We start from the raw sequence: 14,458 nt of genomic DNA on the forward strand, positions 1-14,458 counted from the left end.
CTTTTACATAGAAACATGCTGAATGACATGTCATTCTTCCAGCCCCTCCCGGAGCTGGACCCCACTTACAGCACCCCAGTCCGAGCTCCGCCCACTGAGATGCCGCTAGGGGATGATGATGATGATGATGATGTAGACATAGAGGCGCCTTCTGGACAGGAAGTGGAGATGACCACAGTAAGAGGTAAAAAAAACAAAAAAAAACACAATTCTTGCTTTTGAATTATTGTATTTTAGGAAATCTGTCTTTGCTGGCAGCAAACTGTAGATCTTTACCTTTTTTATTTCTTTGGGGTACTAAACCAAAGACTTACCTTATCCTCTGTCACATACATGTGACACACAGGCATGTATTTTATCTGTCTGTGCTGACATGGAATTAATGCCGTAATACATGAACATGGCTTGTATTTCCAAAATTAGCCAGCAGATGGTGCTGGAAGAGTCTCTCTTTTTCTCTCCTCCAACCTGCCCTACATTATGATTATCTTACTAGGTCATATAATCATGGCAATAAAGTGCCATTGTATTGTAAACATATGTATATATATATATATTTTCATGGGCTCACTTTGTGTCTTTGTTGCAGGGAAATCATTTCAGGGTGCTCCAGACTCCGTATTTGACACTGTAAGTAGTGATTTTCTTCATAATTGAGATGACGATGCAATGCATATGAAAGACTGAGTAATACACGTATCTGTGTTTTTGTTCAGTAAAGTATACATAGATTAATAATTCATTGCTTTATTCAGTGTTCAATGCATATATACCATGCTTTGAGCTAAAAACTATAACTGAGTTTGTTGACCAATTAATAACCAATAACGACTGCTCATTGACTCCTTTTGTGAAGCCAAGAATACTCCTTCTGTCTAAAGGGAATGTTTGTCTCGTGCTCTTTGGATGCGTCGCTATGTTCCAGTGAATGAACGAGTCACTCAGAGTCTATTCAACGTTCAGCCCCTCCAGGTGTCTCCAGGACCGAAAGGGGAGCAAGGGGAGCCAGGTCCATCCGGTCCTCCAGGACCGCCCGGGCCTCCAGGACAGGCCTCAGGAGATGGTGACGGAGGGGAGCCGGGACCCCGGGGGCCACAAGGACCACGGGGTCCTACAGGTCCACCTGGGCTTTCTGGGAAAGATGGACGGCCTGTGAGTTTTATTTGCGATACTCAAAACAATCTACTTCCAAACAGAAACTGTTTAAAGAACATCATACATATGATTTAGCACATTCTGTTATTTAGGTCAGTCTGACAGGTCAAAAGATAAAATGATGGATTTGTTTTCTATTCTTGTCTTTTCTCTTCAGGGAAGCGAAGGTGAAACGGGCGTCCCAGTAAGTAAAGATATCACCGTCTGTATCAAACCTGCTTTCCCTTCTTACAACTGAAAACATGGCCTCTGATATGGTGAGATCTCATGTAGCGTTGAGCACAGCTGTTACTGTCTTTTTCCCAGGGAGCAACTGGGATTCCAGGATTCCCAGGACTACAGGGAGAGCCTGGTCCTATAGGGGAAAAGGTAAACAATACTCCCACTGATAGCATGATACCTGGACCTGAATATGAACAGAATGTAACTACCTATAAGACACTCCACTGCTGTGTGAATCGTCACATACTTGTAATACGAGCTAGTGTATGAATCAGTAATGAATCATTAAATGTACAAATAATCACATAAACGTCCCGTTGCTGTCTCCTTCAGGGTGATCGTGGTGTTGGACTACCGGGTCCTCCAGGCCCTCCTGGACCTGCAAGTCGACCAAGCAAGTCTTCCACGTTCCCGGTGGGTTATTAACCCATTTCTGTTCCCAAACATGTCTTGGTCCTCGTAAAATCTGCTTTATTAATGGCACTTGATTCAGAAATGATCATTTAAGTCCAGCCCCAGGCTGAAGTATAATTATATTGGGCTGCAGTGGGGATAAAAACCAAAGCCAAAATCCATAATGTTTTTATTCATGGGCCTCTGTTTTATCTGAGCATCTGTCATGTAGGGTTGCGTCTCTCCAGGTGCACCAGCACTACGTTCTGTTGTCTTTGCTGCTGTTGAATTTAGAGATAGTTAAACATTGCAGATGGTCTTTCAGCCATTTGATAATCCTGTTGTTTTTCATTCTTCATCAAACTCTGTTCAGTTTGTTTGTTTGTTTTTCTAAAGTTACAGACGTAGTTAGAGACGTGTACTGTCTGCTACACTTGTGCTCTGTTGTTTCTGACCTTCCGTCATCATCTTCACCGGCATTTCGGTGGTTCTGGTCGAAAATAAAATGCTCATCATGTGAATACTGAAAATAGTATTTAATTATGAATCTCGTATGAACACATCTCAAATTATGAACACAACTGGATTGTAATATGAAGCATTGAGACCTGAAACCCTTTTGCAGTGATTTGATTTGACCAGTCTGAATGTAGTCACTGTAACTGGTCATATGTCGTGTGTTCTTTAGGAGGGGTCGGGATTTGAAGACTTTGACAGTGATGCAGAGTTCATCAGGGTAAGTGAACTCTGTTTTCTCTCTCTGTGACATTAGTAAATATTTAGCATCACATTGCAATCCCACTTTCCCTTTTCCTGTTGCACTTTCCAAACGGAGACACTAAAAGCCAGCTTCTGTGACCTTGTTGCCTGTTTTCACTTCTCGCTAACATCGGACCATTAACTACAGAGCTACATGGAAGGTGCGTTCTAAAACTTTTCCCCTTTGTGTGACCGAGACTTCTTGTTTCATCAGGGGCCTCCAGGGCCTCCCGGCCTCCCGGGACAGCCAGGGCCCCCGGGAACCCCATCGGAAGACTTCTTTCCTGGACCACCTGGGGTCCCTGGAAAAAATGGGAAGGATGGAGAGAATGGTGAACCTGGACTGCCTGTAAGTTAAACATTCTTTTCTTTCTTCCTATTTTTCATGTACATTTCATCAATAAGAGCGAAACACAAACATAATCCTCCATAATGTCTGTTCTGTATTTAGCATAGTGCCAGAGCTAAATATAAGGCAGACTTTGCTAGAGGACCATTTATTTTCTCATAGCAGGGATTCCTCTTTCCTCTTTTGTCTGGTTTTCATCTTTTCAATCATTTGTAATTGCATTTGATTTGTTTGAAAGGTGCAATATCAATATAACCTCACTGAGGCCGATCCTCAGTTAGTGAACTCGGCCCTGCTGACCCAACTTCTGTTTTCAGGGGATTGAAGAGTGGTTTAGTGGCTCTGGTTCTGGGTCTGGGTCTGGTTCTGGTTCTGGTTCTGGTTCAGGGTCTGGTCAGGTATTAAACATTGGTCCCGTAAGATCCAAGGGACTGGAAAGACAGTATTTCCCCCAACTTCATTTGAAAACCCATGTTCACGTACTGCTTTCCTGCCATTGCTTGCTGTACAGTGTTGATTAAAACACGTGTGTGTGTGTGTGTGTGTGTGTGTGTGTGTGTGTGTGTGTGTGTGTGTGTGTGTGTGTGTGTGTGTGTGTGGCAGAGAGTGGGACCATTTACGAACTGTGTGCATGTATTAATCATGGTATGAAAAGTTCAAATAAGTCATGTACTTTTCCAAGTATCCTCAAGCTCCAGTAACGGCACGTAGGCAGAAACTACTGTGAGAGCTTCTGAACATGGTCTGAGCTGCAGCATCTGTTGGGGGAAATGTGTCTTTTGTCTTTAAAATGCCAGAAGCTTTTGCTAACTGTGTGAATGGACTACTCACAGGTTTACAAGCCTTTCTGCTGTTGAGTGCATATAAGGTTTATTCCGTTAGCCCATTAGCTTTATTCAACGTGTTCTCATTTTAACCAGTTAACGTACTACTTAGTTCAAAATGATGAATACACACCAACAATTGAATAACCCTTGCCAACTGTGCAGTGAATGTACAGAGCTGATTCCCATCTGGAATAGATAGACATGCATCTATTATCTGAAATTTGAATATAGTCACGTCACTCTTGCAGGGAGTTGATGGAAAAGATGGGCATCCAGGACCCGCTGGGGCGAACGGAGACAAGGTGAGGCTGATGAATGTTAGTTTGCAACACATAATGCATCATCACAATGTAGTCCTGTTCTGGACTGACGTGCATCGACCTACTCAGTACAGTTTAAAAAGCCTCATACGTGAATGTGCTGCACACCCAACGAGCTGGCACTCGCTTTTGTGACTTTGTCTGAGCTCTCTCTGATTTCCCTCGAGCAGGCCTCTTAGTGCTCCGTTAGCAGAAACAATTACACACAAACTGGATAACCACCTAACACGAAGATGCCGAGCTCCTAATGAGACGACCCCGTGGACTAATGAAGCTGAGGGGCTCGAGTGTAAACAAGTCTGCGCTGCAATAGCTGCTGTGATTTTAATGCATTTCATCTGTTGAACAGGGAGAGCATGGTGCAAGCGGGCAAACGGGAGCAAAGGTAAAATATTGATGATGTCATCCATGACTGGACAGTGAAGCCCCATTACTGATATCATCACTCGTTGTATTGCTTCTTTACATTGTACCCAAAGTGGCATTTGTCCTCTACATTACATTCACCCTGTACGCTAAGTCTCTACTCTTTAGTCTCCAGCACCGTGTTTTTATTTAAGTAACTATTTTGTTCTCCTTTTATACCCATATCACCATCTCACCCTTCACCCTTCACCCCCCCCCCCCCCCCTCACGCTTTTCGTTAATTTATTGGTTTAACTGATTTCTTCATCATTTCTGATCTCATCCCTTGTAGGGAGATCAGGGCCCTCCAGGGTTTCCAGGCATACCGGGCTCAGAGGGTCCAGAGGGACAGCCTGGTCCCAGGGGTTCATCTGGCCCCCCCGGGCCCCCGGGTCCTCCTGGGAGAGGCTTCAACATGGGCTTTGAGGTACGGTCTGTTTCGGTGTACTTACAGAAAAGGCTAAACCTGTCACATTGGCATAAATGATATCATGAGGAATTAGGAGACGTTTTCTTTTGAGGGCTTACAGCATGATGATTGGACCTTTCATTGATTTCTAGCATCATATCTAAACCTAACCCAAAATCCTGTTCCAGAAACGCCTGATCTCATCACAGAAATCTAGTTTAGTCTCAAATTTATTATTTGCAGTCAGTTTTTAACAATGCAACAATTAAGCCTGAGCTTACTCTACCTGCCCTTTGTCCAGTGTGGTGTGGTAATTTCATGGATTTTATTGCAAACATATCTTATACACTCACAATTTGATCCTTTATGAATTTCTTTTTGTCAAATATCTTTTAGGACTTGGAAGGATCTGGGATGCAGGGTGGTTTTGGAGATGCGCTGTCCAGAGGCCCACAGGTACAACATAAAGAGAATTCTGCGCCATAATATTTAGCTTTCATAATATCAATCATCATACAGTGTCATTTCATCAAACCATCAGCTGCCATTCTTGTGACGTCCAGATAAATGTACTTGTATTTGTTACACAGGGTCCTCCAGGAATCCCCGGACTTGAAGGACCCAGGGTGAGATATCTACACGTCTGTGATACTCACAGTGTTACTGTCATCAGATTGTGCTCTGAAAGCTGATCATGTTGTTATATGCGGGTAAAGACTTGGTTTTAAAGTTAGGGTTATAGTTAAAGTTAAGATTAGCAGACAGAAAAGGAACTCTTGATGTGACTGACACCACTAAACTCGATAGATGTAGTTCATCAGACAAGTCAGGCAAGTGATCATTTAGATTTTATTTCAAACATCCTCTGAATACATTTGTCTCCCTCTTTGCCTCTCATAGGGACAAGATGGTTTAGACGGCTCCCCGGGAAAGCCAGGGCTAAAGGTGAGTCTGCTGTCATGTCCTGCTACGCTTCTTGAGGAGTTAGAAGTTATCTCAGCACAAGCTGCTGGCCCAAGCTTCGTCAATGTCTCGAACTCTTAGGTCACGGTGGACAGCTGTAGAGTGAAAGGCCAGCGAGGTGCTCTGGAGAGCAGAGACACTGTGACCAAGTTCACGACCCCCCCGCCCCGGTTGTGGTTCTTGTTGAATCTGACCCGAGGTCCTCGTGTAACCTTCCTGCAGAAACAAAGCATCACAGCACACACTGCAGTGAACCTGACTTTATCTTTTATCCCCAAAACCTCATTCAGAGAATGTGTTAGAATGTGTTGAAGTGGGCAGACATCACTTCATTGTGTTGTCATCTTGTCTCGGCAACACGGAGCTGAGGGAAATGCATTTTACCATGAGTGAAATGAAAGAAGCAGGTTATCGCATAACAGCGATGTGTATGATTGATGAATGTTTCTCTGCGGGGTCTGTAGGGGGAGGCAGGTTTTACAGGACGACCCGGGTTTCCAGGACTGGAGGGACTTAAAGGGGAAGAGGTCAGTAAATGGACTAATGGATACATGAACAGATAAAGGATTTCAGCAAAACGTCAGATTTTATTAATGGTTCAGACTGATTTTTACTGGCTCTATTGTGACTTACATTTTTTATTTAAAAGTGGATTTAAAATGTGTTGATGGCTGCAATTCCTAATTTAAAACACATATGCATTTCCACTTTTAATGTATCATTCTCAGCTATACAAAGACAAACTAAAGACCGATGTATTTGGAATATATCAGTGAAACGTGTCTTATCTTGTGTCATCTACAGGGATCAAAGGGGAACAAAGGAGATTCAGGACAAAAGGTAGAACCTCATGTGACATGGACAAACCCACATGTGGACCCACGCACACTTTCTTTTAATTTAGAGCATTTCTGTTGCCATTTACTCTTAGGCTCAAATGTCAAACGGGGTTTTTTTTTCAGGGAGAGAAGGGACGGGATAGTATCAGTCTGCCCGGCCCTCCAGGACCACCTGGACCAGCAGGACCCATCATCAACCTCCAGGATGTAAGTAGCACCTGAGCTCAACCACTCAAGACCAGGCTTACCTACAGTGGGCTGCAAAGGGAGAGTCCAGTGTTGCTGTTTGCATGTCCTATCTGTGGGATCAGTTTGATTCCATTGACAACATTCTCCTTCTGCCTCAAATCCAGCTTCTACTGAACGATACAGATGGTGCCTTCAACTTCTCAGGGATTTCTGAAGCTCAGGGACGCGCTGTAAGAACCAAACAACAAAAGCTTCAACCAGAACACCACGTGATCTTGGAGACAACAACAACAGCATAGCACATGACTCAAAAAGAGCACACAAACATGGTTATGACAACATGTGGAGACATTATTTTAGATTTTGGAGTAATTTGTGTTTCCTAAATGTTTGCAGGGCCCACAGGGTCCAAAGGGAGACAGTGGGTTGCCAGGAGTTCAAGGACCTCGAGGACTGAAAGTAAGTGGGATATGCATGCCTTGTCTCTGCTGATACATAATATATATTAGCAGACTGAATAGACCAAACAAACATGACGTGTACTCTTATTTTTCTGTATACAAGATAAATGCACGTTGCCTTACCGTGTCTGCATACGGTTTTGTTGACATGTGTGTATGCACGCAGGGTGAAAGGGGTGAGTCAGGACTTGCCACCGCAGCAGATGGATCCATGTGGTCCGGCCTCGCTGGACCCAAAGGACTCAAGGTTATTGTTCGTTTTCACCTCTGTGTTTTTTAAAACTTTCGGGATCCAGATCATTTTCTTCATATTGGGCCTCACGCAAAAAAACACTCATACGAACAGATTCATCCTTAAGTGGCTTGTACGATTTCGGAGAACTTCTCTTGGGTGCAAACAGAATTTAAGAGTTACACAGTTACACAAATATCCGAAGTTAGGAGCGCTTGATGAATCGTATGATCCCACCTTATGGGAAACAAAGAATATGAAAATGTTCTTGCATGAGGTCCGTAGTTGTTTTGCCTGAACTTACTGGGGATATTTAGTGTATGCACGTTCTTCAGCATTTAAATATCTGTTTAAAACATTTCAATGGGACTTTACAAATCAGTTTAAATGTACATTTGGTTGCAGGGAGATAATGGTGCATCCGGACCTGCTGGACTTACAGTAAGTATTGACAGCGAGCAACAAATACTTTCACATTTCAGGTTCTGTAACACGAGTTACTCCAATCGTTGCCACTGCTTTGGATGAAGGTGCAATGAATGCATTTAAGAATCATGTCACTCACTTTGTTTTGTTCCCAACAGGGGCCTACCGGACCACCAGGACCCAAAGGAGAATTTGGTTTGCCTGGTAGACCTGTAAGCACCATGAACTCACCAAACATTTACTATTTGATTAAAAGGACACTTTTTTATGTTAATTGTTGGCTTTTTGATCAGGAGATCCAGATTAGAAATATATATTGTCTATGTTCCTTTCAATGGAGAATGTTTTGACTTCTGCATTTAAAAAAAACCCAAAGCTTCTCAACCCAGAGTTACAATACACCTGCTGTAGTCACACATTTTACCCACCTCCCCACATTTCCCTGTGTGTGTAGGGACGTCCAGGCCTGATGGGACCTAAAGGAGAGAGTGGAGACTCTGCAGGGCTGCCGGTGAGTCGCACACCTGAGCCGAATTAAGAGCATGTGAAAAGACTGTAGAAGTTTGCATGTGTAAAACAATACAAAAGATACTGGTTCACAATCTGCAAGTGAAACGTGCAGTGATTGAGTAGTAGAATATGATTGAGTTGATATTGCCTTTTGGTTGTATAGCACCTTGTTTTCCCCTTTTCTCTTTCTTTCTTTCATTTTCATGTATTATTTTTTCTTCCCCCGGTTGTTCATTTAGGGACCTCCTGGTTCCCCGGGGCTGCCAGGCCTTCCGGGAATATTCAACTGCCCGAAAGGAGTAAGCACACACCCATTCATCAACACACAGCTCTGACACAATTCTCATGGAGTGTGTTTTGTTTATGTGCTCACTGTCCTCTCCCTTCCCCTGGTTCCTGAAGACCGTGTTCCCCATCCCTCCCAGACCCCACTGCAAAATGCCGGTAAGTCTCCGTCTCTGCAACCCTGTTGCTGACGAAACATGTCGTCTTGAATTTAACTTTTTTTATGTATTAATTTCATTTCTAATCTAATATCATCTGTCATCCTCCTTCTTTGTCTATATTCTAAATCATATTAAAAAAAAAGGCACTCAGGAGTCTACGAGAGATGCCGTTTCATTACCTTTAGCACATGATAAAACCACAATAGTCGACATGATTGAACTACTTTGTCTACCGGCCTGTACAGCGAAGGCGAAGCTGCATCCTAAGTGGCCGTCCGTCTTCATTGAACCTCAGTTCCCTCCACAACCTCATCATTTTATTTATGGATCTAATTATCTCTCTGCTGAGCCCACTCAGACATCTCTCCTCATCACAGACTCCCCTAATTATCTGTCTCCTCTCACTCATCTCCCCTCTTTTATTCTTCCATGTGCACACGAGGTGCATGGAGCTCTGTTTAACACTGCTGCTGCCTAACCTTGTATCACTCAGAACTGTTCGAGGATGGTTCTGAAATATTCCTGCATGCTGCATGTCCAGTCTGGAAAGGTGAAGGCTGTGTGCCAATCCATGAAGGAGGTAGTACTAACATCACATCCACAGACAAATCTGCATGTTGAGGATGATATTAACAAGACCAATTGGAAATGGAATGCAGTATGATGAGTTTTCCTTTCTTGGATGATTACCCTGATATGATTTATGTATGATCTCTAACTTCAGTCGTCACTGACTGCTGTTAATATGTTTGTGCTCCATTGTTTCAGCTTAATCCCAATGGAACCATTGCAGTCGGTAGGTTGGGTCACCTCTTTTGTTTGCCGTCAATGATAAAACCTGAAGTCTGTTTTCAACACTTTTGCAGGTTGTTTTGAAAGAAAGCTCGTAAAACATAATTGCAATACACGCAGTTTTTAAAACTTTTAAAATAAATCGCTGCGTAGGCAAGCCATCAAATGTAAAGACGAGCAATTCAATTTAAGTTTGGCTTTTTGTCTCCAAGGTAACTGTCAGACGGGAGCGAAAGGGGAGATGGGAGAGCAAGGTCTTCCTGGGATCCCTGCGCCGCCAAGTGAGTCAACACTCAGCTCTTCAATATTTAGAAACTGAAAAATGTAAATGCCATCAAAGAGAAAAAGATAATCTATAACGAAAAGGAAAACTATGGAACAAAACACATCTATAAAGTGTGTTTTGATGAGCAAATTCAAAGGCCTGATTTTATCTGCAGAAGGACATTCAATTTTTTATTTTCTCTTTACTTCCCCAAAATCATTAGTTAATTCTCCCACCTGTTTTCTCTGTTCTAGACTCCTTTCTTCCCAGGGGAGGCTGGGTAAGTTTCATATGAAAGTTTCATTTTTTTAAAGTTTTTAGTGCTTTTAGTGCAGACTAACCCTTCAAGTCTTGTGTGTGTTTGTGTGGTTTTGTTTCTGCCATGTAATCACAGGGGGCAAGAGGTGAGCAGGGCACTAAAGGAGAGAAGGGAGACGAGGGGGATGCAGGGTTGCCCGGGCAAGCAGGTAACGCCGGAAGACCAGGGCCTGTGGTGAGTCAAGATTACATGGATATTTGTATTTAGTCTTAGTCGTTTGTCTAATGTCCTTGTTAGTTTTTATTTCATTAAAGAGATTAACGCTGCTCCTGACGCATTTCAGGGACCCAAAGGGGAGTCAGTGCTCGGTCCACCAGGCCACCCTGGGGTGCCAGGTTCACCGGGTATTCCAGGCTATGGCAGACCAGGACCGGTCGGCGCAACTGGGCCGCCGGGGCCTCCCGGACCTTCTGAGTCAGCCCCGAGATATGGCTCAGGTACAATTCATCACCTCACTTATCTCATACAATGACAGCAAAATGTTATCCTTTATAGAAATCATGGGTTTACATATCATTCTTGTAACTGATGAGATCAAACAAAATGTAATAAGGAGCTTGCGTGAGAGTTGCTGACATTTTTGTTACGGCAGCTTTGACCATTGCTGGCCCGCCTGGACCTGCTGGACCTGCTGGACCTCCTGGACCTTCGAGTAACGCGGCATCTGTAAGTGAACCTGTTCCCTTCTGGGGACACACCAGGTAGCTGTTAGATCAGTATCATAACAACATCAACATTTCCAGAGATAGGTCAAGTTTTTTCTTCTCTTTATTTGTTCCTCAGCTGAAAACATTTGCTTCCCGTGAGAGTATGATGCAGCACACCGTCAGGGATGCAGAGGGGACTCTGATGTACGTCACGGCCACAGGAAGTCTCTTCCTCAAGGTCTCCCAGGGATGGAAAGAGATACAGGTACTGACTTGGGCTGGTCTTATGTATTTATAGCTTTGGTAAATCTGACAGCTGAAAAATGAGGATGCAACATACCGGTGCTAGTAAATGTTTAATATGTAATGCGTGTATGTCAGAGCTTGACTGGTGTAACAGCAGTTTAATTGTATTTCTGTGCATTACTTTGATGTTTTCATGGTCAGCGTTGCATTGAGTGAGTTTTCTGATGTGCCTCATTTGAAACCTGTCTAAATCCATTGGCTGGAAAATATGTCTTTCTCTGGAGGGATTGCTGCAGATCCTCATGGTTGTGTCTTATTCACTGGCTGTAAGTCAGCACTCCGACATCACCACTGGCTTCTGAGAACATTGTTGAAGGCCAATCGGTCTCTCTATTTGAGAAGACGATCAATGATTATTCAACCAGTGTACGGCAATATTCGACGAAATGCTCTTCATTGCTGAGAACAAGGTTGTAAAAGTGAAAAGCTTCCACAGACACTGAATCACATGATTATTCATTAACTTAAACGCAAAGTCTGCGTCTGGAGCAAACAAACCGGTTGTTGGGACATATTGTTTTTTTGTTGTTGTACATCCAACACATGTAATGCAATGACAACATGAGGTCAAATAACACAACATGATCCGTCTGCTTTGTCTCCACAGCTCGGCAGTCTGATCCACATCTCCAATAACATTATTCCACAAGACGAGGTACTTATTTTTATGGCTTTTTGTTTCGTAAAAGAAAAAGTTCTTGTAATATGCAGTATTTAATCCATTTAACATCTCTTTTCAACTATTTATTTAGCCCCGGGTTTCATATCAGATAAGAGGAGACACGATGGAAAGAATACGTTCAGTCAATGAAAGGGTGAGTGTCAATACGTTTGTGTTATTTTAATGAAATATCTTAAATCACTTGATTTGGGGTTAGAATATTGAATGTTCTGCCACATTGAATTTGCAGAGGAATACTACGAAACATGAATTATTGATTATTGTATGCATTCTTGAGGGAGTGAGGAAGGGAGGGATAGAATGAGGGAGTGAATGAGTTTGTGTGTGAGTTTCTGAGTAAGTGAGTGACTGTGCACCTTGCAGGGGTCACTCAAGACAAAATATTCCGGATTCTTACTCGTACCCTAGAGTGGACTAACACCGATCTGTTGCCTCCTCTCCCTCCAGCTCACCCTCGTGGCCTTGAACCAGCCCCACTCTGGCGACATGATGGGGCTCGACGTAGCCGACCGGATGTGTTACGAGCAAGCCAAGGCGATGGGTTTGACTCCAAACTACCGCGCCTTCATTTCTTCCCACAGGCAGGACCTGGTCCACGTGGTCTATCCCGGTCTCCGGGAAACTCTGCCAGTTACCAACCTCAGGGTGAGTCCGCTGTTTATCACGCAGGAATCCTCAACGTACAAAGAACTTCTGGCTGCATCCGACCCACTCTGTGTCTTCTTTTAGGGGGACGTGATGTTTAGGAACTGGCGGTCAATTTTCAATGGCGACGGTGGGCCAATAGATGCCAGGATACCAGTCTACTCCTTCGACGGACGAGACGTTTTAGCTGACCCCTTCTGGTCAGTTAACTTGATTGACTTACTACTTATTTGTTTGTGTCTGTCTGTTGTTTTTCTGTTATTTCCTGTCATGTTGATGTTCTCTGTCATCCACTTGTCAGGCCTCAGAAGAGCATCTGGCACGGCTCCACCAGCAGGGGTCTCCGGGTTGTGGACAAACACTGTGAGACGTGGCGAGCGGACCACGTGTCTGTCATGGGCCAGTCATCGAGCCTGACCTCAGGTCTGCTCCTGGGCCAGCAGACGAGGAGCTGTTCCAACCAGTACATCGTTCTTTGCATCGAGACCCACAAAAACCTTTAAACCCCCCCCCCCATACCACTCCACCATGCCAGCCACCGTAATCGTTAAACACTCGGGGAAAACATTCGGTGCTACGTGTAGCATTTTGTGGTTTTTAAAACAGAGGACCACATTTAACGCAATTTCTTGGATGTTACAGTACAAATTGCTCTCATCCCTTTTCTGACATCGCTCTGTGTTATTTCTGAGGCGCGAGAATATTGTTAAGAGGCGGTAACAAAGTCTTGACAACAGCCAAGATAAAATCCTGCAAGGTAAACTAACATAAAGTCAATATGTTCTTTCGTGTTGTGAAGCAATCCTGGAAGATTTCTTCTTTTATTCAACCTGGTGGCACATAATGTAAAATGCAACGTTGAGGCTTATGGAGGCTGCCGGTCTCCTCGGCAGCAGTTGTACATGTTCATGACAATAATGCTAACATCTCAAAGAGAATGTGGTAATGATTCATCAATGTTAAAATGATACACGAAGCACCTTTAACCTTTATTCAAAGAAAGTTGACTCATTTGCAACAAGACGCATCTGTGTCATTTCAGATTCAAACAAAGTAGCACAAATGGCTTTTCACCACATAGTCACCGAGGTGTTTTGAGGATAAGACGTCTCTTTTTCAAGTTTATCGTCTCTTTGTTGTGTGAGACTGAAGATGCAACGGCTGCAGGAGTCTGCGCCTGTCCTTAAACGTGGCAGTTGTTCTTGGGGATTTCCAAAGACTTTTGTGATGGAAGCATATATAAATGTCACTGTTTTGTTTACAGGTTGTCATGGAGAGTGTTTTAAAAAAGTTTGTAGAATTGTTTTACGGGCAAGACATTTGTTTGCGTAACTTACATAGTCCCTCGTCCAGCAGTGGGAAGACCAGACAACCAGTGTTGCCACCAAAGTCATTTTTGATGCACTGTACTTTATTTGGAAAAAAACATTTTCTAGTTTAACATCGTTTGTGTTGCAGCTTTTCATACGTCTTGGTGATCTCACATCTTAGCAGCTCTTTCTCTCAATAGGCTATTTAATTTAAATTCAATGATTTATTTATACCGTCACAGCACATAACATGAAATCAGATGATTAAAGTTAAGAATGTAATTTATAGTTTTTTCGTTTGTCAAATGACTGTTTCTTCTCACTTTTTGCCTCTTTTCTATCTTTTTGTACAGTTTTTTTTTTTTTTATGTTTCTAGATTTCTGGATAATGGTGACAGCAGTCAAAATTAAATTCCCCCTAATGTAGTGATACAATTCAAAGCTAAATATTTTCTTCCTGAAAAAATAAGAATACAAGAAAAAGAAATTCCAAGGGGGAAAAGTCACATGTTTTTGTGTAAATATTGGTGCTTTGTTGAATAAAGTTTTCTCTTTTCATAATCTGCTCTTGTTTCATTCTCCATTCA

General features: G+C 43.0%; 1 protein-coding gene across 1 annotated transcript in view; it reads left to right on the forward strand.

Moving 5' to 3' along the window:
* Window positions 1-14,432, forward strand: part of LOC306711941 (collagen alpha-1(XV) chain-like) — a 58,482-nt gene extending 44,050 nt beyond the window's left edge. The window contains exons 8-44 of the mRNA XM_079181029.1: window positions 43-184; window positions 590-630; window positions 964-1,152; window positions 1,313-1,339; window positions 1,462-1,524; window positions 1,711-1,791; window positions 2,459-2,506; window positions 2,744-2,878; window positions 3,954-4,007; window positions 4,375-4,410; window positions 4,723-4,857; window positions 5,236-5,295; window positions 5,430-5,465; window positions 5,740-5,784; window positions 6,267-6,329; window positions 6,607-6,642; window positions 6,765-6,848; window positions 6,995-7,060; window positions 7,227-7,289; window positions 7,458-7,538; window positions 7,929-7,964; window positions 8,108-8,161; window positions 8,404-8,460; window positions 8,699-8,758; window positions 8,862-8,903; window positions 9,674-9,701; window positions 9,910-9,978; window positions 10,217-10,242; window positions 10,357-10,455; window positions 10,565-10,718; window positions 10,874-10,947; window positions 11,065-11,193; window positions 11,842-11,889; window positions 11,987-12,049; window positions 12,364-12,561; window positions 12,646-12,761; window positions 12,863-14,432. Coding sequence (XP_079037155.1) covers window positions 43-184; window positions 590-630; window positions 964-1,152; window positions 1,313-1,339; window positions 1,462-1,524; window positions 1,711-1,791; window positions 2,459-2,506; window positions 2,744-2,878; window positions 3,954-4,007; window positions 4,375-4,410; window positions 4,723-4,857; window positions 5,236-5,295; window positions 5,430-5,465; window positions 5,740-5,784; window positions 6,267-6,329; window positions 6,607-6,642; window positions 6,765-6,848; window positions 6,995-7,060; window positions 7,227-7,289; window positions 7,458-7,538; window positions 7,929-7,964; window positions 8,108-8,161; window positions 8,404-8,460; window positions 8,699-8,758; window positions 8,862-8,903; window positions 9,674-9,701; window positions 9,910-9,978; window positions 10,217-10,242; window positions 10,357-10,455; window positions 10,565-10,718; window positions 10,874-10,947; window positions 11,065-11,193; window positions 11,842-11,889; window positions 11,987-12,049; window positions 12,364-12,561; window positions 12,646-12,761; window positions 12,863-13,064 — 2,940 coding nt within the window. The 3' untranslated portion in view covers window positions 13,065-14,432. The remainder of the gene's footprint in view (window positions 1-42; window positions 185-589; window positions 631-963; window positions 1,153-1,312; window positions 1,340-1,461; window positions 1,525-1,710; window positions 1,792-2,458; window positions 2,507-2,743; window positions 2,879-3,953; window positions 4,008-4,374; window positions 4,411-4,722; window positions 4,858-5,235; window positions 5,296-5,429; window positions 5,466-5,739; window positions 5,785-6,266; window positions 6,330-6,606; window positions 6,643-6,764; window positions 6,849-6,994; window positions 7,061-7,226; window positions 7,290-7,457; window positions 7,539-7,928; window positions 7,965-8,107; window positions 8,162-8,403; window positions 8,461-8,698; window positions 8,759-8,861; window positions 8,904-9,673; window positions 9,702-9,909; window positions 9,979-10,216; window positions 10,243-10,356; window positions 10,456-10,564; window positions 10,719-10,873; window positions 10,948-11,064; window positions 11,194-11,841; window positions 11,890-11,986; window positions 12,050-12,363; window positions 12,562-12,645; window positions 12,762-12,862) is intronic.
* Window positions 14,433-14,458: the final 26 nt, after the last annotated feature.

The sequence above is a fragment of the Pholis gunnellus genome, assembly GCF_910591455.1.
Source record: "Pholis gunnellus genome assembly, chromosome: 20".
In the NCBI taxonomy this organism is placed as follows: domain Eukaryota; kingdom Metazoa; phylum Chordata; class Actinopteri; order Perciformes; family Pholidae; genus Pholis; species Pholis gunnellus.